Here is a 27,323-nt window from a genome sequence, read left to right on the forward strand (position 1 = left end):
CAGCATGCGTACCTCATGTCAAAACTGTGTGTTTATATGTAATTCGTACATATGCATGTATATTTTCTGTATGTATGTAACCATTTATGCCAGGTGCCCCGTTAGACATTTAGAGGGGGTTTTGTCATGGTAAATGTCTAACAGTACCACCTCCCTGGCCACCTGGTCCTGCAGGGTTTAACTGACCACATATCCCATAACTCCTGTAGCCACTCCTTACCTCCTAGCCCCTCCTCCTGGGTATAATAGCTCCAACCACGAGGTACTCCAGTGGATCCAGATGTATACCTGAAAGAGAAAGGTACAAGGTCAGTGACCTCCAGTACCACTAGGCCTAGGATCCACCTAGGTCTGCAATAGAGATAAAGAGCAAAAGATTGGAATTTGTCTTTGAGTTATTGGGCTAGATCCAACATTTCACATGCCTCCCACCGTCCGATACGCTCTCACAGAGAGGGCCTCCTCAGGGTGCCGTCGGCCAAGCAATGTCGGCTGGCGACCCCCAGGGGGAGAGCCTTCTCTGTGGGGGCTCCTGCCCTATGGAATGAGCTGCCCCCGGATATAAGAAGGATCCCCGACCTCCGCGCTTTCCGTCGTGCTCTGAAGACTCTATTGTTCAATCAAGCCGGCCTGACTGACTAAATTAATGTTAATGGGTTTTAATTGGTTTTAAAGGGGTTTTAGCTAAGGGTTTTAATAACAGCCAAATTGCTTTAATTATTTTAATGGTTTTTAATTTTTGTGATGGGTTTGTTTTAATATGGCTGTACACTGCCCTGAGTCCTTTGGGAGAAGGGCGGTATAGAAATGTAATAAAATAAATAAATAAATAAATAAATAAATAAATAAATAAATAATGATAATAACAATCGTACTACTAATAATAGTAATGGTAATAGTAATGTTAGTAATAATAATACAATAGAATTGAATTCTTTATTGGCCAAGTGTGATTGGACACACAAGGAATTTCTCTTGGTGCATATGCTCTCAGTGTACATAAAAGAAAAGATACATTCGTCAAGAATCATAAGGTACAACACTTAATGATAGTCATAGGGTACAAATAAGCAATCGAATCATATTAGGAAACAGTCAATATAAATCATAAGGATACCAGCAACAAGGTTACAGTCATACAACCATAAGCGGGAGGAGATGGGTGATAGGAACGATGAGAAGATTAATAATAATGCAGACTTAGTAAATAGTTTGACAGTGTTGAGGGAATTATTTGTTTAGCAGAATGTTGGCATTCAGGAAAAAAACTTTTCTTGTGTCTAGTTGTTCTGGTGTGCAGTGCTCTATAGCATCGTTTTGAGGGTAGGAGTTGAAATAGTTTATGTCCAGGATGCGAGGGGTCTGTATTTTCACAGCCCTCTTTTTGACTCGTGCAGTATACAGGTCCTCAATGGAAGGCAGGTTGGAAGTAATTTATTTTTATTTTTTTTTTACTTCAAATTTATATACCGCCCTTCTCCCTAGGGACTCAGGGCGGTGTACAGCCAAGTAAAAAGACATAAATACTTAATACATAATACATAGATTAAGAACAGATTAAAAGGAAATATCTCAATTTGGCCCAAAATTTAAGAAGACAAACGAATTTAAAATCATTTAAAATCATTTAAAAGGATTTGTTTGGCCAGCCCGGCTTGTTGAAAAAGGAAAGTTTTAAGGGAACGGCAGAAGGCACGAAGGTCTTGGATTCTCCTTATCTCTGGGGGCAGTTGATTCCAGAGGGAGGGAGCCCCCACAGAGAAGGCCCTCCCCCTGGGGGTCACCAGCCTGCATTGCTTGGCTGATGGCACCCCGAGGAGGCCCTCTCTGTGGGAGCGCATGGGTCGATGGGAGGTCGTCGGTGGCAGAAGGCGGTCTCGAAGATAACTAGGTCCTATGCCATGGAGCGCTTTAAAGGTGGTAACCAACACCTTGAAGCGCACCCGGAAGACCACTGGGAGCCAGTGCAGCTCGCGCAGGAGCGGTGTTATGCGGGAGCGCCATGCAGCTCCCGTAATTACCCGCGCGGCCGCATTCTGGACCAGTTGGAGCCTCCGGGTGCTCCTCAAGGGGAGCCCCATGTAGAGAGCGTTGCAGTAGTCCAGGCGAGAGGTGACGAGGGCATGAGTGACTGTGCACACGGAATCCCGATCAAGAAAGGGGCGCAACTGGCGAATCAGGCGAACCTGACAAAAGGTCCCCCTGGCAACAGCCGTCAGATGTTCCTCCAAGGACAGCTGTGTATCCAGGAGGACACCCAGATTGCGCGCCCTCTCCACGGGGGCCAAAGACTCGCCCCCGATAGTCAGCGATGGAGTCAGCTGACTATATCGGGATGCCGGGAACCACAGCCACTCGGTCTTGGAAGGGTTGAGCCTGAGCCTGTTCCTCCCCATCCAGATCCGTACAGCCTCCTGATCTGTCCCCGTACCCACACACACACCCACACAGCCAGTCGAGGGTTAAGGAAACACTTTGGAACGCACCCAGGTCTTATCTCCGACTTGGCAGCGATAGACACACCGTCTGCCAAGGGTCTTTATTTTCACAAACAGACAGATAAGATACGAACGTTCAAGAAAGTCCAAACAGAAATAATATTCCTCCCAGCAGTTCCGGACGAGGCTTTAGTGACTCCAAGGTTTTGCTTTGTTCGTCACAAGGATCCTTTGACCACTACCCTCTATTATATAGTCTCTGGGGTGTGGTCCAGTGACTCAGTTCTAATCCCTAGCACGCCTCCCAAGCTGCTGCAAACGTTTATCACGCCTTCGGAGGCGTGCGTCCAGGAATGATGTTTCATTATCACTTTGACTCGAATCAGCTGTTTCCTCTCCCTCGGCCGGCACTTGAATCAATGCCAGAGGGGAGGGGCCTGGAGAGGGAGGCCTGGCTGACTCCTCTTCCTCATGCTCGGAGCTTTCTTCCTCCAATGGGACAGGCTCAGAGGGCGGGGCCACAACACCTCCAGGCACTGGGCCATCACTTCAAGGGCATCGCTGGGGTGGCCTGGGGTGGAGATGTACAGCTGGGTGTCATCAGCGTACTGGTGGTATCTCACCCCAAAGCCACGGATGATCTCGCCCAGCGGCTTCACATAAATGTTGAACAGAAGGGGCGAGAGGACCGACCCTTGCGGCACTCCACAGATGAGAGGCCTCGGGGTAATTGTTTTTTCTGCAGTTCTAATTATCCTCTGATGTCTGTGTCTGTCTTGTTGGGTTGCAGAACCAAACCAGACAGTTATAGAGGTGCAGATGACAGACTCAATAATTCCTCTGTAGAACTGTATCAGCAGCTCCTTGGGCAGTTTGAGCTTTCTGAGTTGGCGCAAAAAGAACATTCTTTGTTGTGCTTTTTTGATGACGTTTTTGATGTTAGGTGCCCATTTTAGATCTTGAGATATGGTAGAACATAGAAATTTGAAGGTCTCTACTGTTGATACTGTGTTGTCTAGTATTATAAGAGGTGGTAGTATGGGAGGGTTTCTTCTAAAGTCTACCACCATTTCTACGGTTTTGAGTGTGTTCAGTTCCAGATTGTTCCGGTCGCACCACGAGGCTAGTTGTTCAACCTCCTGTCTGTATACGGATTCAACATTGTCTCAAATGAGACCGATCACTGTTGTGTCATCTGCGAACTTCAGAAGTTTAACAGATGGATCGTTTGAGATGCAGTCATTGGTATATAGAGAGAAGTGAAGTGGAGAGAGCACACAGCCTTGTGGGGCCCCTGTGCTAATTGTACAGGTATCTGATGTGATTCTGCTTAGCTTCACCTTCTGCTTCCTGTCTGTTAGGAAGTTTATGATCCACTTACAGGTGTGTTCAGGTACCGCTAGCTGGTTTAGTTTAGGAGAATGTCTGGAATGATGGTATTGAATGCTGAACTAAAGTCTACAAAGAGGACCCTTGTGTAGGTCTTTGGAGATTCAAGATGTAGTGCAGAGCCATATTAACAGCATCATCTGTTGATCTATTTGCTCGGTATGCAAATTGCATGGGGTCTAACAGCGGATCCATGATGATTTTCAAGTGGGACAGCACTAGCTTTTCAAAGGTTTTCATAACTACACATGTTAGAGCAACTGGTCTGTAGTCATTCAGTTCCTTGATGGTGGGCTTCTTCGGCACTGGGATGATAGTAGAGCGTTTGAAGCAAGAAGGAACATAGCACATCTCTAGTGATTTACTGAAGATTCGGGTGAAGATGGGGGCCAATTGGTCAGCACAGACTTTTAAGCAAGAAGGAGTTTTCCTGTCTGGGCCTGGAGCTTTTACTGGCTTTTGTCTGTGAAATAGGTCTTGCACTACCTTTTCTGTGATCACTAGGGGTTGTGAACCCAATGGGCTGAGGTCAGTTGTAGGAGGTTTGGCTGTTGTTGGTGTGTCTGAGATGGGGGTTGTGGAGATAAGTGGCTGTAGTTTCCTTTCAAACCTGCAGTAAAACATGTTCAGGTCATCTGCCAGTTGTTGATTTCCTTCAGCCTGGGAAGAAGGTTTGCCGTAACCAGTGGTATTTTTAAGAGTTTTCCACATGTTTGCTGGTTCATTTGTTGAGAACTGATTCTTTAGCTTTTCAGAGTAGCTTCTTTTTGCTGCTCTGATCTCCCTTGTTAGTACATTTCTGGCCTGATTGTACAGCATTTTATCACCTTTTCTGTAGGCTTCCTCTTTGGAATGACGTAGCTGCTTACGTTTAGCTGTGAACCAAGGTTTGTTGTTACTGTATATTTGCAAGTTCCTGGTCGGCACACATAGGTCTTCACAGAAGCTGACATATGATGTTACAGTATCTGTGAGTTCATCTAAGTCTGCAGAGGTATTTTTGAAAACATTTCCAATCAGTGCAGTCAAGGCAGGCCTGTAGCTTTAACTTTGCCTCCTCAGTCCAGTTCCTCACTGATTTAATTGTTGGTTTTGTGGTTTTAAGTCTTTGTCTGTAAGCAGGTACAAGGTGAATCATGCATTGATCAGAGTGTCCCACAGCTGCTCGTGGTAAAGACCAATAAACATCTTTTAGTGTTGTGTAGCAATAATTGCCTCTAGTAGGACAATTGACATGCTGAAAGTATTTTGGTAGCTCTTTCCTTAAGTTTGCTTTGTTTAGATCTCCCAAAATAATGGCCAGTGAACCGGGAAATTTGGCTTCAGCCTCCATAATCTGGTCAGCTAGAGTTCATAATGCCTTGTTTACACAGGCTTGTGGAGGGACATACACAGCAATTAGTAGCAATTAGGGGAACTTGCGTGGACAGTAAAATGGTTTACAGTTGATAAGTAAAGACTCTAAGTTTTCATCACAGAATTTATATATTATAGTTATATCCTGAGACCAGCTGTTGTTGATATATAAGCATAAGCCTCCTCCCTTCTTTTTACCTGATGATTCTGCAATTCTGTCTGCTCTATGTATCTGAAACCCTGGAATTTGCATGCTGTTGTCATCAACATCCTCATGTAGCCAGGTTTCAATAAAGCATAGAGCAGCTGCGCTATGAAAATCAGAATTGCATCTGTTTAAAAGAAGTATTTCATCCATCTTATTAGCAAATGAACGTAAATTGGTCAGGAAGATTGAAGGCAGAGGAGTTTTATTTCCTCTATTCCTTAGCCTGTTCAAAATTCCCACCCTTTTACCTCGTCTCCATTTCCTCCGTTTGTTTTTGTTTTTTTTTGGTAATCCATAACTCCGGGGAATTTGCTTCTTCCTGTGTTAGAATTTCCTCCGCGTTAGTAAAGGGTGTGTGTGTGTGAGAGAGATCACAGAAAGTTGCTCCTTAAAGAAACATTGCTTAATTCTTAGCAGATGGTCTTGGGAGTATGAAATCCGTAGTGAATCGCAGAGAATAATGAAAAATAAAGAAACCATTAGAGAGCATTTTACTAAGGCAGCCTTCGGCGGTGCCATCTTGGATCCCAGATACTAACACTGGTTCCCAGCTGGGAGTTATAAATTGTGGTTCAGTTCAAGAAAATTCAAAAGATACCACTCTATTTATCATTAACGTTCCGTTTTATCTGTCCAAAAATTTTTTGTTTAAGTCCATCAGGTATGTTTGGTGAACCTGATGGTATGTCCATCAGGTATGCTGAGGATTTTGTCCAGTATCTGCACGATAAAATCACTCAGATTCGGGAAGGCTTGGTCTCTGACTGGGTAGGTACAGACGGGATGATGGGTGCCGGTCTTGAGACTGCCATTTGGGAGGAGTTCGACCCTGTTGCTCCTGAGGACATGGACAGGATACTGAGGTGGCTGAACGCGACCACATGTTTATTGGGCCCGTGTCCCTCCTGGTTGGTGCTGGCCTCCCGGGAGGTTACGCGAGGCTGGCTCCAGGGGATTATCAACGCTTCCTTGAGTGAGGGTGTCTTGCCACCCGCCTTGAAAGAGGCGGTGGTGAGGCCTCTCCTCAAGAAGCCTGCTCTGGATCCAGCTGTTTTGGCTAACTACCGTCCGGTCTCCAACCTTCCCTTCTTGGTGAAGGTTGTTGAGAGTGTGGTGGCGTGACATCTTCCTGGGTACCTGGATGAAGCTGTCTATCTGGATCCGCTCCAGTCTGGCTTCAGGCCTGGGCACAGCACGGAAACGGCATTGGTCGCATTGGTGGATGATCTCTGGAGGGCTCAGGATAGGGGTTGCTCCTCTATCCTGGTCCTGTTAGATCTCTCAGCGGCTTTTGATACCATCAACCATGGTATACTGCTGCGCTGGTTGGAGGAGTTGGGAGTGGGGGGCACCGTTTTGCTGGTCTCCGACCAGTCGCAGTCGGTGTTGGCAGGGGGGCAGAGGTCGACCCCGAGGCACCTTGTTTGTGGGGTGCCTCAGGGGTCGGTCCTCTTGCCCCTTCTGTTCAACATTTATGTGAAGCCACTGTGTGAGATCATCCGTGGCTTTGGGGTGGAGTTCCATCAGTACGCTGATGATACTCAGCTGTACATCTTCACCCCAGACCATCCCAACGATGCCCTTGAAGTGATGTCCCGGTGCCTGGAGGCCATGAGGATCTGGATGGGGAGTAACAGGCTTCGACTGAACCCTTCCAAGACCGAGTAGCTGTGGCTTCCGGCGTCCCAATATAGCCAGCTGGTGCCATCGCTGGCTATTGGGGGCGGGTTATTGGCCCCCACGGACAGGGCTCGCAACTTGGGCATCCTCCTGGATGCACGGCTGTCTTTAGAAGAGCATATGATGGCCGTGGCCAGGGGGGCTTTTTATCAGGTTCGCCTGATTCGCCAGTTGCGTCCCTTTCTGGATCGGGACTCCTTACGCACAGTCACTCAGGCACTCGTCACTTCCCACCTGGACTACTGCAATGCTCTCTACATGGGGCTCCCCTTGAGGAGCACCCGGAGGCTCCAACTGGTGCAGAATGTGGCCACGCGGGGGATTATGGGAGCGAGGGGGCGCTCCCATGTGACACCTCTCCTGCGTGAGCTGCATTGGCTTCCAGTGGTCTTCCGGGTGCGCTTCAAGGTGTTGGTTACCACCTTTAAAGTGCTTCATGGCATAGGACCTGGGTATTTGCAGGACCGCCTTCTGCCGCCGATAGCCTCCCACTGACCAGTACTCTCCCACAGAGAGGGACTCCTCAGGGTGCCGTCAGCCAGGCAATGTCGATTTGCCCCCGGAGATACGAAGGATATCGGATCTCCGGGTCTTTCGCCGTGCCCTGAAAACTTTTCTTTTCCATCAAGCAGGGCTGGCGTGAACCCCCCCCCCCTTCTTTAGTCTTTTTTATTTGTTTTTAGCTTTTAAATTGTCAATGGGTTTTAATTTGAATTGTTTTAAATTTGGGCCAAAGTTATGTAATTCTTTTAATAATTTTAAATTTTGTATTGGTATGTGTTTTAGTTCTGGCTGTGCACCGCCCTGAGTCCACTAGGAGAAGGGCGGTATACAAATTGAATAAAATAAAAATAATAAAATAAATGTTTATAGTTCATAGTGTTACAGAAAAGAGACCACACCAGCTCTTTATCGAAAGGAAAGGTTTATTGCGCAAGGTTCAGCAGCGATAGCTCAAGCAAAGTCTGAAACCCGAGGGGTTGTTACATACAGGTTTATACATTCTTTTCAGTCAGTATATTCATTTCTGGATGTATACATGATTACCATTTATGGGTATGACATGCCCACTTCCTTGGTCCTACCGGGGTAGCTCAGCAATGGTGAGATGTCACGTATACTATGAGCGGGGGCTTAATCCCATCAGTCCTCTCGTTCAACAATGTCACGTAGGCACGTAGGCATTGAGAGCAGGGACTTAATCCCATCAGTCCACTTTAATAGCATTTGATATGTCCCTTCAGGAGCCTGGCAGTTTTTTGTTTAGTCCATATTGTTTACAATCCACTACTAGTTAACCAAATTGTAGAGTATAAGATATCCAAAACCCCAAAACAAAGAAGGAAGGGCAAAACAAAGCTAAGGTCACAAATGTCACTTTTACAATCTTTCAGTTATATATCCTCTTCGTCCATTAGGTGAATCCCTTGCATCTTGTTTTCCTTTTCAAAATGCACTGTCAGCGCCAAAATGACTGTTAAGTTGGGTGAATGAGGACTCAGCAAGCCAGGCAGTGAGTGACAACAGCTCTTTATTGTAGGGTGAGAACCCAACAACTGACCAGGGGAAACAGCTCCCTTTATATATCTTGCAGCTGTGGTGGTCAGCCAATCAGCTGACGGTCAGTTAATTCAAACTGCCCGCCCAAAATCTACATACACAACACTCCTCCCCTCCCAGAAGTCACTTGGGGTGGACATTAGCATACGTAGTCCCTCAGGTGACCAGGCGGTGTCCGCACCCTAGTTGACCTGCGCAGTTCAGTCGGAGGTGTGGCGTCGAGCAGGTCGGAGGAACTCCCTGTTTCTCCCTGCTCCACCAATGGAACCTCCGAGAATTCGTTGTGGGTGGCGACTTCTTCGGCTGACTGATCTTCTGCGATGGGGCGGCGCTGGATCTCGAGGCCGACAGCTAAGTCCTCTGCTTGACTCGGGCTTGAGTTAGGTCTGGAGTTCGGTTGGTAGTTAGGGACCGGATCGTCGATGGTGTCTTCTGTGTCGGCAGTTAAACGCTTCCGTAATTGATCAATGTGCCGCCGCCAAATCCTCCCATCTCCCATGTCTATCCTATAAGACTTGGGCCCGGTGACCTCCGTGATTGTTCCAGTTTCCCAGAGGGGCCCGTTCCCGTAATTTCTAGCGAACACTGGCGTCCCTACTGTAAACTCCCTAAGCCTTTTCTCTGCTTCTCTGAAGTTATCAGGGGAATAACTGGGGTGTAGCCTGTCTAGGACTCCTCAGAGCTTTCTTCCCATTAAGAGTTCCTCCGGGCTTCTGCCTGTGGCGGTGCATGGTGTGGCGTGTTGGGCCGTTAAGAATTTGTCTATCCGTTCCTGCCAGTCCCCTGGGCCTAGGCGTGAGATAGCTTCCTTAGCTGTTCTCACAAATCTCTCCGCCAATCCATTGCTAGCTGGATGAAACGGGGCTGATAGTATGTGTCTGATCCCCAACTCTGCTAGGTACCCCTCAAACGGCGTGGCCGTGAACTGGGGCCCATTGTCTGAGACTAAGGTGTCCGGTAGGCCATGGGTGGCGAACAATTGCCTTAGCTCTCTAATGATGGCGTCGGTGGTAGTGGTTTTCATGAGTCTGATCTCCAACCACTTTGAGAAAGCATCCACGATGACCATGAATACCTGCCCATGGAATGGGCCAGCGAAATCTATATGGATCCTGGACCAGGGACCCTGGGGTCGTTCCCATTCCCTGACCGGTGCTGTGGGGGGGTCTGGCCTAGACTCCTGGCAGGGCTGGCACTTCCCTACCCACTCAGTGATGTCCTTATCCATTAGGGGCTACCAGACATAACTCCTAGCTAACCCCTTCATCCTTACGATCCCGGGGTGCCCCTCATGCAACAGATTCAAAACCTTTTCCCTTAGGCACAAGGGAACAATGACCCGATCACCCCACAATAGACAACCCCCTTGCATAGTCAGTTCGCCCTTTTTGTTAGCAAAATATTTGAATTCCCCGCCCTCAGTCTTTTCCGGCCACCCCCTCGTGACCCAACTCATGACTTTCCTAATCACGTGGTCTCTGGTTGAAGCCCTCGCCATCTCTGCTGAAGTGATGGGCCCCGAGTCCAAGACGTCAATCAGCAGGACTGGAACTCCGGGTGTGGGGTCCTCTATCCTGTCTGGTAATGGGCAACGGCTGAGGGCGTCGGCATTGCCCATGCTCACCCCTGGTCGATGTACCAGGCAATAGGAGTAGGCTGCCAGGAAGATGGCCCAGCGTGTCATCCTGGGAGACAGGGCTGCCGGTGTGGGTCGGTCCCCTGCGATGAGACCCAGGAGGGGGCGATGGTCTGTGATGAGTTCGAAGTCTCTGCCGAACAGGTATTCGTGGAACTTCTTGACTCCTGAGACCGCTGCCAGGGCCTCCTTGTCAAGTTGACTGTAGTTCCATTCGGTGCTCGAAAGAGTCCAGGAGTAGTAGGCGATGGGCACCTCTAGACCATTCGGTAGTCTATGGCTCAGGACGGCCCCCACGCCGAAGGGGGACGCGTCACAGACTAGCACTAGGGGAAGCGTAGAGTTGTACTGAATTAGAAAACTCTCAGCCGACAGGAGTTTCTTTACGGCAGCAAACACGGTAGCCTCAGCCTTCCCCCAAACCCGTTTGGACTTTTTGGCCAACAGTCTGTGCAGGGGCTCCGCTACTGTTGCCTTGTCCCTTAGAAAAATTGCGTAAAAGTTCAATAGTCCCAGGAACGCTTGTAGTTCCACCTTGTCTTTGGGGATGGGGGCCTCTTGGATCGCCCTAATCTTGCTCTCGGTAGGGTGTATGCCAGTCCCGTCTACCCGATACCCCAAGAACTCCACAGAAGGGACTGCGATCATGCACTTGTTGCGTTTGACCCTGAGTCCTGCACTTCTGAATTTCTCTAGTACGTGTCTCAGTCTCTCCCCTAGTTGCTGTTCATCTTCTGCGGTGACGAGCACGTCATCAAAATACAGGACCACTCCAGGGATCCCCTGTAACAGTCGCTTCATGGTGCTCTGGAACAGTCCTGGGGCTATGCTGACTCCGAATTGGAGTCTGGTACACTTGAAGGCACCTCTATGTGTTACTATAGTCTGTGCCTCTGCAGTAGCACCATCTACCAGCAACTGCTGATACGCCTGCGCAAGATCGAGTTTAGCAAAGATCTTGCCTGGCCCTAGGGAATGCAGCAGATGGTGTACGATCGGAACCGGGTAAGCGCTTTGTTGCAGGGCCTTATTGATTGTACACTTATAGTCTGTGCAGATGCGCACAGACCCGTCCGGCTTAACGGGGGTCACAATTGGGGTCTCCCATCGGGCATGATCGACTGGCACTAACACCCCCTGCTTGATTAATTTGTCCAGTTCCACATCGATCTTGGGCTTTAGGGCGAAAGGGACCCTCCTGGGTGTCAGCACTCCAAACTACATTCGTTCCAGTGCTGACATAAGGAGGAGAAGAGGGGGCAGCTGGCAAGAGGACGCTTGACTTTTCACCTACTTATTTTCCCTGAAGATAATATCCCCTAGGAGATGAGATGGGAGGGGGGACATTCCTGGGAGCTGAAGTAGTAGATATGGGGAGAGTGATTTGGAAGATGGCCAATGAGACGCAGAGAATTGGGGAACGGAAAGGGAAGGTTTGGGGTCAGGAAGTCAGTGTTGGCTATCTGTCAGGTTTCGGTGTCGCAACATAATCAGGGACAGATTGTCGTGTTTAATAAATGAAAGATTTCATCAAAGACTATTTGTTTGGAAATGCAATTTATTTGAAATTGCATTTTATATGAAATCCCACCTTCGTCACCAATGTTAAGTTGGGTGAATGAGGACTCAGCAAGCCAGGCAGTGAGTGACAACAGCTCTTTATTGTAGGGTGAGAACCCAGCAACTGACCAGGGGAAACAGCTCCCTTTATATACCTTGCAGCTGTGGTGGTCAGCCAATCAGCTGATGGTCAGTTAATTCAAACTGCCCGCCCAAAATCTACATACACAACAATGACACAGATTATTTCCAGCATTAACTCTATCCAACTCTTATTTCGTGAATTCCAGAAAACTCCAGTCTGGATCAACCTCTCCGCTTTTTCTTTTTCGTCACAACAGCTCTCCCTTTGCTCCTTTCTTATACTGTGGAAGTGTGGCTGCTCCGTTTTCGTTTCCTCTTGCCTCTTCCGTAATGGGGGGGGGGAGAATCCCCCCTCCTTCTGTCTGGAGTCCCCTTTTCTTCTTAGTTCAATTTGGGGAAATTCACTAACTTTGTAAGAGTCAGAACAAAACTACAGCCAGACACATCCACTGTTCTTTCCGCTTTTCCACCGCTCATTCCGATCAGCTGTCAACGCTTCGATTCAGCCATTAAAGGCCGTCTTCTTCTCCGTCCTCTTTCAAAAAGGATCATTCCCAACCAGCAACACGGAACGCCATCCGGATTCGATCAAAGGAATGCCCTTCCTCTACCGTTGCCCCTCCAGGGCAAGTTCGGCTTCTAGAAGCCCCCCAGACGGACAGAAATTGACTGTGTTTCACGGACTGTCCTGCTCGCACACCCGTTCGCAATGGCAGCTGTCTGCCCCCCCCTTCCAGCTCTATTCTGATTGATTAAATGGTTAAAGACAAATCTCGAATTAGACCATGTAGTTCTGTAGGGAGCCTCCCTGTTAACAACCAAAGCCCCGAAACTAAGCTCTTTGCAACAATTTTGAGAAAAGACTTCTGAAGTAGATGTTTTCTATGGTTATTTCTTTGTGTAGACCTAGCAAGGAGGTTTTTGAGGTCAGCTCTCCAAAAAATACATATAGAACATAGGTACACACATGTATACAACACCACAATGGAGACAGTGAGATGGCAACTCAGAGACTGTAACATCTTTCTCAGCTTCTCCTCCCAACCATACTCTGGATAAGACTTGTGCATATATTGCTCTGGAACTAGATTGAAAGTTAAGGTTTAGTATTTAGAAATTTGCTGATTGCTATATTATGTATTATTTTGTTATTTTACATTCTTGGATCCTTGTTATCAGGTTTTCACTAATGAAAGTTTATTTCTACTCTCAAATGAGCTTTGTCTCATGATTTTTCTAGGTATGGACATTAGCTATTCTGTACAGTGAAACAAGTAGAAATTAAGCCCATTAGATCCTATAGCAAAGCTTCTAATATAATGAAGTAATTGTCTACTGTAAGACTTAGCCATTGTATAGTCTGATTGTCAGTATAGATTCAAAGTGGGAACTGAGAAGAGGCATATTATTTGGCCTGTAACCTAACAGTGCTTTGCAAAGGATGTTTCTGTGCCATCCCTGAAAACACATAAACTGCAAATGAAACATTTAAGGTTCTAGAATCATCTTACTTGATGCAGGGCTGCTGGTGTGGAAAACCACAGCTGACAAGTGTGGCCCATACTGCAACAGAAATTATATGTTGGACAACATCTTATATTGCAGCTCCTAAAATACTTCAACAATGCTCCTTCTTAAAATCCTTGGTCACAGTCATTCCAAATTCTTAGCAATCCAACTTTCTTGGCAAACACTCCCCATTGCCTTCTGCCAGTTCACGACTCTAAAGCAGATGTCCCCAACATGTTTCCTTTATGTGTTGCAATAAAACCTCCATAACCCCCAGGCAGCATCTGGAAGGCATTGGAATGAGGAAAGTGATGGGTCAGTAAGGCTTGGAATTAAATCTGCCTCAACCCTCCCCTCTCACCCTTATTCTCTCAGTTGCACTTAATGCCCAATGAAATCAGTGGGACTTGAGAGATGACTGATTTGTCATTGATTTCATTGGGATTTGTGTAACTAATATCTAGATCTAGTCTACTCACTGCAGCAGAATATGGAAAGATGCTGGATGAAGAATGTGAAAGGGCTCTTATTGGAGGCATCCCAGGAATCTGCATTTTTTTCCTGCATTTTAGACACACAAGGATTCCTTATACTTTTGGAGCATTGAATATTGCTTTTGTTCCATCATGGAGGTAAACATTGATGTATTTGGGGGGTGTTCCCAGATGCTGTTTCCAGCTAGGAATCAGTCAGACAGTACACTGCATATTTTCGGCATATTAGCTCTATTGCTATGTCTGTATCATACCCTGGAATTAAATATTAATTTTCCCATATGGAGTGTAATTAAATTGAAATAAATATGGGTATTAGTTTTTATATTTTCCTGTAGAATCTCAAACCCTTCATATACGGTGTGTACGTGTGTATGCACACACACACATGCACATATACATACATACACAGGGATATTGATTTGGGGTTTCATATTGCTTGGCTAAGTAGTGAATACCTAATTGCCAATAACAGCTGATTTATGGGACAGTGATGATGTTAGGGAGATATACTAAACTGAAAAAGCAATCATTAAAGATATTAAGGCAGGGAAACTAAGACAAATGCTATGGTATTACTGAGCTTTCCATGGTTCAGTGATAGTGATATTTAGAACTAGACATAGATTCCAAAGGAAATGTTATTGGTTCCATTGAATGGGTAGCAAAACTAGAGAACATAGTATGAAGTCTAAGTAGGTAGATGTTGCTTTTATAGGACAGGGTACATAGAGCCTAGCAGTGGTTGTAATCTTTTGCTTTCCATTTTGCATGTTGTACTCACTGTTATTTTGTTTCTCTTCCTTTTTTCTTTGTATTCCACCTGCCACTGGACACACACCTGGTAAGTATTTTCTGATGTCACTTTTGAGGAATAAGTAGCTGTGGCAGCAAAACAGTACTGGCAATTGGGAAGAGGGTAACCATGTCTCTTATGAACTTGCTGCTACCTGCTGAAGCTGGGCGGCCCTTATCAGCATTTTCCATATCTGTATGGTAGGAATCATCAACCTTTTCAGTCTCCAGATAACCCTCCTCCTGAGATTTTTTGCAAAATGTTTAAGTTCTTATGATGTTGCTAAATTTCATAAACTCTTGTACTAGAATCATGCATCATCATTAGCAAATGATACAAAAGGGTGTGAAATAGGTTATAGGTTAGAAAACAGAAGCTGAATTGAAAATACTCTTTGTTGGTTAGAAAGGTGGGCTGAAAAATACAATAACAAATAAAATAATAAAATAAAATAAATAATAAAATAAAATAATAAAATGAAAGTTTAGATATGAATGCAAAGTTGTCCCCTTGAGAAAAAGCAACCAAATGCACGAGAGATAAAAAATAGGAATTAAATGTACAGGTGAAGAACTTCTTAGAGTTATAAGAGATCACAAGCTGAATGTGAGTTAGCAATGTGATACAACTGCCAAAAAAAGGTAAATGCAATTTTAGGCTGCATCAATAAAGTTTACATTTTAAATCAGAAGGAATAATAGTTCTACTACAAACTGCATCAGTCAGAGCCAGTCTCAAATACTGAATGTAGTACTGGCCACAACATTTTAAGAAAGATTCAGAGAAGTCTTATAAAGAGAGAAATAAGGGAATGAGAGAAGATGGCATGCAATGCTATGATAGCATTTTTCAAGTACATAAAAATGTCATAGGTAAGGTCAAAATCACTCCTGTATACCTGTAGTACAGGCTATGGAACAACATGAGGTAGGTTATGGTTCAAGATCATGTTCTAAGAGCAGTTTAGAGCAGAATTCTACAATTTTATGTGGTGATCTCGTGAAATGTGGTTTTTAATTTGGGGTGGGGTAGGGAGACTTCAGTGCCATTTTAAGATGCAATGAACATCCTGGCTCTTGTGGGTGTCCTTTGTGACTCCTGCTTTCTATTAACTAACCAAGAAAGGCGAGTTAACAGGATTAGACTTTCTCTTATGATCTTTTTCTTCCTTGACAGATGGGTTTTTTTTCCCCAATTCAGGAGTGGGAGCGGGCTCAGCGGGCAGCTGGAGACTCCTTTGAGGGTAGGCTGGATGGGTCAGATGAGGACGAGCGTGATCCTCTGTTCAGCTCAGCTGAACTGCTGTCTCCCAGTGGACAGGCTGATGTGCAGACCTTGGCCATCATGCTACAAGAGCAGCTGGAAGCCATTAACAAAGAGATCAAGTGAGTTGTTCTGGCCAGACAAGAACAGCATGCATGTGCAACTGTTTTCCTGAATTATAGCTTTCTACTACTGCTTGCTTGAGCCAGGTGTTTTTGTGCCTTATGTTTTCTCCTGAAACTATTTCAAAGTTTTAAAGCTTTGTTTTTAGCACATGCCCCAATCCCTAGTCTAGGAAATCTTTATACAAGAAACATGTCTAGAAAGTCCTGATTTGGTCCCCGAACACACCAAGTTTCTTGCTTCTAAATGATGCATTTTCCTTTGGTGATATGATACAATGTAGCACACTACATTGCAACCAAAGGGAGTCTTTTTCCATCTAGCCCACTATTGGCTATGCTAGAGGAATATCAAAAGCAATACCCATTATATATATAGGCTACAGACGTGTTTCTCAACCTCAGCAATTATAAGATGTGTTATATTATTACAAATATTATTTACAATTATTTATTTACAATTTTATATATTGTTCTACATAACAGAGTAAATAACCAGTGGCTTATGGGCTACATTCATCAACTAAATAAAGCACAGTAATTCCATTTAAATTGATGCCTTGCTTGTAGATTATACTGTGTGTGCAATTTATGCAAGAGAAAGTAGAACACATTACCCTGATTATCCACAACTTCTCATATTTTTCTTTGCTGGCTATACAAGACTGATCCAAGAGGAGAAGGAATCCACAGAACAGCGAGCAGAGGAGATTGAGAGCCGAGTAACCAGTGCCAGTCTGGATGGATCCTTGGGGCGCTACCGTCCAGGCACTTCCATTCCTCCATCTGTGACCAGTTCAACTCTTGCCAGCCCTTCTCCCCCCAGCAGTGGCCATTCTACACCTCGCTTGGCACCCCACAGTCCTGCTTACGATGGAGAAAAAATGGTACATTGTAAATGGGTCTGGGCAGGAGACTGCAGGTAGCTGCATTCTAAACAGTTGTTTTATTGCAGAAACATTGATGCTAATCACCAAAGGGTGTACTGTAGTGGTTAAGATGTTCAACTAGGAATTTAAAAACCCAGGTTCCATTTTCAGCTATGGAGTCCCAAGTCACTCTTTCTCAATCTACTTATCTCACAGGGATGTTGTTGTGAAGAACAAAGGGAGGAGGGGGCATTAAGTATGTACATGTACAGGTACATCCTCCCTTACATTCACATATCAAATACTTTACCCAGTCCACATCCCTCTTCCTCTTCTCAACCCACTGCAGATCAGTAGGAGCAAGAAGGTTCTCCAGCAGTTAGCTGATCAGCTTCTGATGGTGCTAATATGTTTACCAATAATGGCAGCAGAAAATACCAGTTGATTTCTGGTGGCTCCTTGATCTTGTTCATCAACTATCCAGTAGAAAAATGACCAGGACTCTCTCTACCTCCAGAATGCACATATTTTATTTTCAAGGGCTGCATGTGTTTCCCAGGTCACAGGTTATCCATTTAGGATTATGAGGGGTCATTGGTGCTCTCTGAGCTTGCTTGTTTTCTTGCAGATGTTTCATTACCCAAACTAGGTAACATCATTAGTGCTAGTCCATCAATGATTGTGACTAGCACTGATTATGTTACCTATTTTGGGTAATGAAACATCTGCAAGAAAACAAGCAAGCTCAGAGAGCACCAAGGACCCCTCATGTCAACCCTGAGCTACAAATATTCACCTTCATTTATTTATTATTTATTTATTTATTATTATTATTTTTATTTATTTATTTATTTATTTATTTATTTATTTATTTATTTATTTATTTATTTATTTATTTATTTATTTATTTATTATTTGGACTTATATGCCGCCCTATCTCCAAAAGGACTTAGGGCAGCTCACAACAATAAAACACACAAAGTTCAATTTTTTTTAAAAAAATACCCAATAATACTATAAAAACCGTTAAAATCCCCTCTAAAACCCCTTCAGTCCAAGCTGGCCAGGCGAAATAGCCATGTTTTAAGGCCACGGCAGAAAGAGCGAAGGTCAGGGGCCACCCAGAGCCCCAGGGGGAGCTGATTCCACAGGGTAGGTGTGCCCACAGAGAAGGCCTGCTCCCTAGGGGTTGCCAGCCAACATTGTCTGGCCGACGGCACCCCAAGGAGGCCCTCCCTGTGGGAACGCACCAGGCGATGGGGAGCTGTCGCTGGCCGCAGATGGTCCGCCAAATACCCCGGGCCTAAGCCATGTAGGGCTTTATAGGTGATTACCAGCACCTTGAATCTCACCTGGAGGGCAACTGGTAGCCAATGGAGGTCCCACAGGAGGGGTGTAACATGAGAGTGTCGGGACACTCCCATCACTACCCGCGTGGCCACATTCTGCACCAGCTGAAGCCTCCGAGTGGTCTTCAGGGGCAGCCCCATGTCGAGAGCATTGCAGTAGTCGATCCGGGAGGTGACGAGCACATGAGTGACTGTGCGTAAGGCATCACGGTTCAGGTAAGGGCGCAACTGGCACACCAGACGAATCTGGGCAAATGATCTTCCAGAGTCAGCCGTGAATCCAGGAGGACGCCTAAATTGTGCGCCCTATCAACAGGGGGCAATACCTCACCCCCTATAACCAGCGATGGAATATTCCCTTGGAACCGAGATGCCGGTATCCACAGCCACTCCGACTTGGCAGGGTTGAGCTGAAGCCTGTTCCTCCCCATCCAGAGCCGCACCGCTTCCAGGCACCGGGACATCACGTCGAGGGCATCACTGGGCTGATTCAGGGTGGATATAAAAAGTTGGGTATCATCAGCATACTGATGATACCCCACCCCAAAACCACGGATGATCTCCCCCAGCGGCTTCATATAGATGTTGAACAGAAGGGGAGGGAGGATCGACCCCTGAGGGACCCCACAAGTGAGGGGCCTCGGGGCAGACCTCTGTCCCCCTGCCAACACCGCTTGCGAACGCCCGGAGAGGTAGGAGGAGAACCACCGTAGAACAGTGCCTCCCACTCCCAACCGTCAAGGCGTCGCAGTAGGATACCATGGTTGATGGTATCAAAAGCCGCTGAGAGATCTAATAGGTCCAGGACAGAGGACTGTCGAGCTCGCCCTCACGCTCGACACAACTCACCGCCGATCCCTCGCCCTTCAGCTTCGGGGATGGACGGCCAGCGGGCGCACATGGTGGCACACGGGGGTGGGGCTCGGGGCGCTGGGGTAGGCGGCCGGGTGAGGTGGCGGGGTGCGTCGGATATAGGGCTTCTCGTGGCAGCAGCTTCCCGCATGCAACGTCATCTCAGCTAAAGGATTCCGCCGACGATTCGCTGGTTCGGGGGGGCGGATGGACGCAGCGCGGGCTACGCCCCACAGCAGCTGGGCGGAGAGGATTCCGCCGCTGATTCGCTGGTTCGGGGGGGCGGATGGGCGCGGCGCGGGCTACGCCCCACAGCAGCTGGGCGGAGAGGCATAAAAACGCTACGAGCTAAACGCCCATAGCGCCGTTTTTAAATCGCGTACGACTGCTGTATCCTTCGTTGCTACGAAAGTAAACCATCATCCCAAAGCAAAACCTTGTCTATTGGTGATTTGTTGTGTTTCTTCCGTTTCGTGGTCCGAGGATCCTGAGAGGAAAACGGCGCTTTTCTTTTTACTTCAGCGGAGGAATCAAACAGACGAATGGCTGAAGGTTTGGATCCTGAGCTGTGCGTGGGGGAGGACTCCGGGGTAGAGCAAGTGGAGGCAAGCGCAGGGGGCTTGGATGAGGCTCCCACCCCTGTCGTTCGGCCGAAGGAATGGACGGGGAGTCAATGTGAGGGGCCAGGCGAGCCGGAGGGGAGGACAACTATGGCCTCTGGAGAATGGTGGCATAGCTCAGCCCTCACCGGTCCGAGTAAGGGAGTGCCGACCCCACCCTCCACGGATGAAAGGTTCCTTAGGTGGAGAGAGAGGCGGTGGATTGATGATGAGGAAGGGGGGGGGTGGAGTTATTGCACCGAACTGGCTCCTTCGACTCTGGATGTCCTAAGGGAGAAGTTTGGGGAGGCCAGCTTTCGGGACGCACAGTCCTGGCAACCATGGGCTATGGGGGGGGAGTCTTCAGCAGCTTGGCAAGGGGCTTCTACAACTACAACAGATACCCGTTTCCGTCTGGCCAGCCCAAAGTTGAGGGCAGACGGGGGGGCCCCTGGACAGAGACGTGAGACCATTCCCCCTACAGACGGTCAGGAGAGGGCAACGGGTCGCCCGGATACCAGGGGTCGGCCTGCACAGGAGGAACGTCGGGCCGAAACAGGGCGGCGGGCACCCTCACAGAGCTTCCGTGGCACACCTACTGGGCAGCCCAGGTCCATACCACCCTGGACGGCGGGGCCATGGGGGGCCCAGCCTATGTGGGGCCCTCCCCCTTTCCAAGCAACGTTTGATGGGAGTGCGGACCGAGTGGCAATCTTTCTCAGCCAGGCTATCAGTTATCTCGATCTCTATGGCCGGTTCTACCCATCCCAGTGGTCCATGGTGGTTGCCCTTACCACCGTTATGGCAGGGGAGGCTGCTGACTGGGTGGCGGACCTACACAGCGACCACGCCCGTGAGTTAACTGACGTTGGACTTTTTCTGGAGGGCCTTCGGGCCCGGTTCGAGGATGACTCTAGGACACAACAGGCCGAAGGGGAGCTTGTGTCCTTGAGACAAAAAGGCCGTCCTGCCAAGGACTATGTGAAAGAATTCCGTTCCATCGCTGGGCGGTTGCGGGCGTGGCCTGAACGTATGCTTGTGCATCAATTTCATTTGGGACTGGATCGGGACCTGAGACAGGCATGCGTATATCGAGGATTACCACCGCGTCTGTCGGAGTGGTTTCGAGCAGCCATAGACCTGGATATGGGGCTGAAAGAGTTCCGCAGCAGACCCAGTGCAGGACCATCAGCCCAAGTGAGGAGGCTGCCAGAGCGACCTGTGGCCAACCGAGGAAGTGCACCTACAGCGCTTGGAGACTCCGTTCGTCGGCCGACGTTTCGTTGTTTCCGATGCAATCAGATAGGCCACCGTGCTCTGGACTGCCCTCTTCCGCCCTCCCAACAACCCGTAAGCCGAACACCCGCGACTGGGGGGAAGGGCCGTGAACGCCAAAGGACCACGCCAGAACGGTCCAAGGTCGTGGCTCAGGCTCGACCGTCTGGTAACGACACGTCACCAATCGAGCCTGCAGAACGTTCCAGCACTGGTGAGGCATTCGTTGTAGAGGGGGATAGCGACGAGGAGGACAGCAACCGGGATCCAATGGTGAGTGCTCCCGTTCGTCCTTTTCTGATCCCGGTTACGATGGAGAACACACGACGGGGTCTGGCTGTACAACAGGGAGCGCTAATCGACTCTGGCTGTACTCGTTGCTTGATGAGACGAGCATTAGCGGTGCAGTTAGGGTTACGGTTATATCGGTTGCACTCACCTATTAAGTTTGAACAGGTGGACGGGTCAACGTTGGGGGGGGCTCCTGCTACGCAGGTAACGGAACTAGTACAATTACGGATAGGAGAGCATAAAGAGTATCTTCGGTTCATAGTAGTGGATGTTATGATCGAACCCATTATCCTGGGGTTAACATGGCTGGACAAATGGAAACCAACTATCTGGTGGGAAGGAGGGTATCGCAAACTCCGCCTTGAACTAGGGCCTGAACCAAGTGCTCCTGAACCCTCTAGTCGGTTGCTGGAAGGGACCGAACATAGGTCGAGACCCCTGACACCGGGGGTTCCAGCAGTGTATACAGATCTAGCAGCTGTATTCGACGAGGCGGAGTGTGATATATTACCACCTCACCGTAGGACAGATTGCGCTATAGAACTTGTACCTGGTGCGAAGTTACCGAAACCCCGAATGTATGCGATGACACCAAGGGAGGTAGATGAATTGCGTAAATATATCGACAAGAACTTAGCCCGGGGGTTTATTGAACCCAGTAGAGCCCATATGGCTGCTCCAGTACTATTCCGGGAGAAGAAGGATGGGGGCCTTCGCTTATGCGTCGACTTCCGGGGTCTAAACGCTGTGAGTGTAGAACCACTGTATCCCCTCCCGTTGATAAAAGACCTTCTGGCCACATTAGCGACGGGGCGATATTTCACTAAGTTAGACCTGAGGGAGGCGTATTACCGGGTTAGAATCAGACAGGGGGATGAGTGGAAAACCACGTTTAATTGCCCCCTAGGAAGTTATAAATTCCGGGTTATGCCATTCGGACTGCAAGGCGCCCCGGCAGTGTTTATGCAATTAATCAACGAGGTTCTCCATGAATACCTCTACCGTGGTGTCTTAGTGTACCTAGACGACATACTGATCTATACGAGAACAATGAAGGAACATGTACAGTTAGTCCGTCAGGTATTGCGGCGTTTATTGGACGCTAAATTATATGTGAAAGTGTCAAAATGTGAATTCCATCGTACTCAGTTGGATTATCTGGGCTATAGAATTTCTACAGACGGTTTGACAATGGATCCGAAGAAGGTCAGCACCGTTTTGGAATGGCAAGCCCCAGAGACAAGGAAACAATTGCAAAGTTTCCTCGGGTTTGCCAATTTCTATAGGCAATTTATTCCCTCTTTCGCCCATATAGCATTGCCACTCACTGACCTTTTGCAAACTAGGGGACAGGTGGGAAAGCCACGGCCGGGTCAGAAGCTGAATTGGTCGTCGGCTTGCCAGACGGCTTTCGACAGCTTGAAAGCTCAGTTTGCACAGGCCCCAGTACTACAGCATCCTGATCAAGAGACTCCGTTCATAGTGCAGGTGGACGCAAGTGATGTGGCCGTGGGGGCTGTGTTGTTGCAGCCCAATAGCCAAGGGCAGTTGCAACCATGCGCATATACATCCAAGAAATTTAGTGCCACGGAACGGGGTTGGGCTATATGGGAAAAGGAGGCTTTTGCTGTCCGATGGGCTCTCATTAGTTGGCGACACATTCTAGAAGGGGCCAGTACCCAATTTGAGGTCTGGACGGACCACAAAAACCTGATAGCTTTACAAACCCCCAGGAAATTATCCCCAAAACAGGTGCGATGGGCCCACTATTTCCAACGTTTCAACTTTGTCTTGAAATATGTACCGGCAGGAAAGAACTTCCTCGCTGACGCTTTATCACGACTACCCCAATTCCACAGTAAACGGGACGACGTTGTTCAGGCTATCCTCCCTGGTAACGGCCACGGTGGGAGGGCGGCGTCCAGCGCAGAAAACCAACGGTGTTGGGAGGAGTCAGTACGGGAGGCCACATCCCAGGATAAGTGGGTGGCAGAGAACACACAGCTCGTCACATATAACAATGGACTAGCTTGGAAAGGAGATAAAATGTATATCCCTAGTGTATTACGGCAAGACGTCCTTAAAAGGTGTCATGATGCCAAAACTGCCGGTCACTTTGGGTTCCTCAAAACATTACACCTGATCCGGCGCCAGTTCTGGTGGCCACGTCTACGGTCTGACGTGGATGCGTACGTCACAAGCTGCACTGTTTGCGCTAAATCAAAACCACGGCCAGGGAAGCCCCTCGGTTTACTACAACCAGTCGCAAATCCCATTAGGCCTTGGGATGAGATAGGTATGGATTTTGTGGTCGATCTACCAGACAGTAATGGGCATACAGTCATATGGACGGTGATAGATCTTTTTTCAAAACAGGCCCATTTCATCCCATGCAACGGACTGCCATCAGCCAGAAAGCTAGCCAAACTGTTTATTCAACATGTGTACCGGTTACATGGGGTGCCTCGGCGTATCATTTCAGACAGGGGGGTGCAATTCACAGCTAGATTTTGGAGGTCTTTTATACAAGCCATTGGCTCGACGCAAGGGCTCAGTTCAGCATTCCACCCTAGCACTAATGGAGCAGCTGAGAGAGCCAACGCCATGGTAGAACGTTACCTTCGGTGCTACGTCTCATATCAACAAACCGAGTGGTCCAGTCTCTTGCCATTGGCTGAGGTTGCCTATAACAACGCGGTACATAGCAGTACCGGTTTTACCCCTTTTCGTATTGTCACAGGTCGTGAGTTTGTAGCGATACCCGAGTTAGAAGACCTACCCAAAGGCGAGCAGAATCCGCAGGAATGGGCGGATAAAATACGTACACTATGGCCACAGGTTAGAGAGGCATTAGATGAGGCCGCTACTGTGTATAAAGCGCATGCAGACAAGAAACGGGCCCATAGTGATCCCCTCAAGGTTGGGGATCTAGTATATTTGTCCACTAAATATATCAAACTGAAGGTACCAAACCGGAAGCTGGGTCCGAAATACCTAGGCCCGTTCCCTATACTTCGGGTAATAAACCCAGTTACTGTGGTTCTCAAACTCCCACCTTTATTAGGGAAGATACACCCCGTGTTCCATGTGAGTCTGCTAAAACCAGTAACTCGTGTCAGGGATAGACCACCATATCCGGGGCCTGTTAAGGATGACCAATACGAGGTGGAAGACATATTAGATTCAAAACTGAGTAGGGGCCGGCTCAAGTATCTAGTTAAATGGAAGGGATACCCTGAAGAGGAGGCATCCTGGGTACCTATGGAGGATGTACACGCTAAAAAATTACAGAAACGGTTTCATCGCAAATACCCTATGAAACCGAGTCCACCGGAGATAATAGGAGCTAACGAATCTGCTTTGTATCTTTCAGACCACACCGTGGTGAAGGGGTGCCGCATGTCGAGCTCGCCCTCACGCTCGACACAACTCACCGCCGATCCCTCGCCCTTCAGCTTCGGGGATGGACGGCCAGCGGGCGCACATGGTGGCACACGGGGGTGGGGCTCGGGGCGCTGGGGTAGGCGGCCGGGTGAGGTGGCGGGGTGCGTCGGATATAGGGCTTCTCGTGGCAGCAGCTTCCCGCATGCAACGTCATCTCAGCTAAAGGATTCCGCCGACGATTCGCTGGTTCGGGGGGGCGGATGGACGCAGCGCGGGCTACGCCCCACAGCAGCTGGGCGGAGAGGATTCCGCCGCTGATTCGCTGGTTCGGGGGGGCGGATGGGCGCGGCGCGGGCTACGCCCCACAGCAGCTGGGCGGAGAGGCATAAAAACGCTACGAGCTAAACGCCCATAGCGCCGTTTTTAAATCGCGTACGACTGCTGTATCCTTCGTTGCTACGAAAGTAAACCATCATCCCAAAGCAAAACCTTGTCTATTGGTGATTTGTTGTGTTTCTTCCGTTTCGTGGTCCGAGGATCCTGAGAAGGACTATCCCTTGTCCCGAGCCATCCAGAGATCATCCACCAGTGCGACCAATGCTGTCTCCGTGCTGTACCCGAGCCTGAAACCCGACTGGCACGGGTCCAGATATAGTGTTTCATCCAGGGCCAATGGGAGCTGATGTGCCACCACGCTCTCAACAACCTTCGCAATAAAGCGAAGGTTGGAGACAGGACGAAAGTTATTCAAAATAGCTGGATCCAAGGCAGGTTTCTTGAGGAGGGGTCTCACCACCGCCTCCTTCAAGGCGGCCGGGAAACTCCCCTCACCCAAGGAGGCAGTAATCACTGCCTGGATCCAGCCACGTGTAACCTCCCGGGCCGAATAAACGAGCCAGGAGGGACACGGGTGCAACAAACACGTGGTGGTACTCAGCTTCCCCATGATCCTGTCCACTTCCTTGGGAGTAACAGGATCAAACTCGTCCCAAATCACCAGTCCCGCCACCAACTGCCCAACCGACCCTGCCCAGTCGGAGTCCAGCCCATCCCGAATCTGAGCGATCTTGTCCCGCAGATGTTGACTATACTCCTCGGCCCGTCCCCGCATAGGGTCATCCTCCGCTCCGTGATTCAGAAGGGAGCAGGACACCCTAAACAGGGCGGCCGGGCGATTATCTGCGGACGCGATGAGGGCGGAGAAGTGAACACGCTTCGCCGCCTCCATCGCCACCAGATAAGATCGAGTGAAGGATCTCAACTGTGTTCGGTCAGACTCGGAACGGCTGGATCTCCAACAGCTCTCCAGGCCTCTCCTCCGACATTTCATCTCCTGGAGCTCCTCACTATGTGCCCTGGGATTATGCTGTCCAATCCCAGGGCACATAGAACTTTCTCCATCCTGTCATTTAATTACAAGTGTCAGGGAATAAATCCCCATTTTCAAAGGTCCAAATATCGGATTTGGAGGCAACAATAGACATTTACCTGACATCTAAAGTGGTCACTGTTAGAAACAGTAGAGATTAAATAGGCCCTTGGCTTGCTTTGCTCAGTCTTATCTTGTGGGCAAATGTCAGCTTGTTTAAATTAAAAAAAAACTTTAATTGTTCAGTTACTTGTTGTGCATCTGTGTCAAGCACTTATGATCACACTGTTATTGCAATAATATGAAGGACATGAAAGAGAAGTATATAAAAGAGATACCTAATTTATGATCAGTTAGTTGAGTTACAGTAAATTACCTTTAGATCTAATTTAGCCCAGGGTTGGCTAAATTTATGCTTCCTAAAAGATTTCAGTTTGTTTTTCAATTGAATTGTACAGCTTATGTTTTATATTAAAGGTAGAAAAAATTCTGAAGCTATTTATCTTGGTCTGATTTTTTTACATCTCAAAACCTGGCATTTTAACATGTGTGTGTAGCCTTTCTATATCCATTGTGTGTTGCACAACTAGATCCCTGATTTTAGTCCCATGCAACTTGAGAGACTCCCAGTGAGCTGCATCCTTCTTCCCCACCTGACAACAGTGACAAATGGATTTTTAAAACCATTTTCTCCTCCCAGCAGAACCATGTTGTCAAGGAAGAGGTGCGAAGCTCTGAGGAGAAGGCCTTAGCATTATGTGAGACCTCAACACCCCCCACAATGCATCTTGAATGTGTGACTCAAGCATTAGCTCTACAGGCTGGGGCACTGGAAGATGGGAGGGACCTGAGAACCAGGTAAGTTGCAAACCCCATTGGGTCTTGAGGGGAGGGTTTGGAGAACTGAGGTAGAGCATGAAATGTAGGGGCTGGCATTTTATGTTTTAAGGATGTGGCAGAAAGGAACAAACAGATCAGATATCCTACCTGAAAGAGGTCCGTGGCTGAGTTCCACAACCTGGACACATGGATTTATTGCAATTGTACCTAACTGGGCTTAATAATATTAGAACAAAGTGTCAGATTCCAGTTTCTAGATTCAAAACGATTGTTTTATTGGAATTGCAAAGCTCATCCAAAATAAGTTGCAGTATATAGTGGCATAGCAGATTTAGAATTAGTGTTCAGGAATAATGCTCAGGGCAGAATCAAGCTCATAGTCACTTATTTTTTATTTACC

At 47.9% G+C, this 27,323-nt stretch overlaps 1 protein-coding gene across 1 annotated transcript in view; it reads left to right on the forward strand.

The window, feature by feature from the left end:
- The window catches only part of PPFIA3 (PTPRF interacting protein alpha 3), a 404,830-nt gene that overhangs the window by 222,701 nt on the left and 154,806 nt on the right, over nt 1-27,323 (forward strand). The window contains exons 17-19 of the mRNA XM_070944575.1: nt 15,911-16,095; nt 16,760-16,982; nt 26,784-26,941. Of these exons, the coding sequence (XP_070800676.1) occupies nt 15,911-16,095; nt 16,760-16,982; nt 26,784-26,941 (566 nt within the window). The remainder of the gene's footprint in view (nt 1-15,910; nt 16,096-16,759; nt 16,983-26,783; nt 26,942-27,323) is intronic.

This window comes from Pituophis catenifer, unplaced genomic scaffold, assembly GCF_029215685.1.
Source record: "Pituophis catenifer annectens isolate HBS135680 unplaced genomic scaffold, rPitCat1.0.hap2 SCAF_5, whole genome shotgun sequence".
Lineage (NCBI taxonomy): Eukaryota > Metazoa > Chordata > Lepidosauria > Squamata > Colubridae > Pituophis > Pituophis catenifer.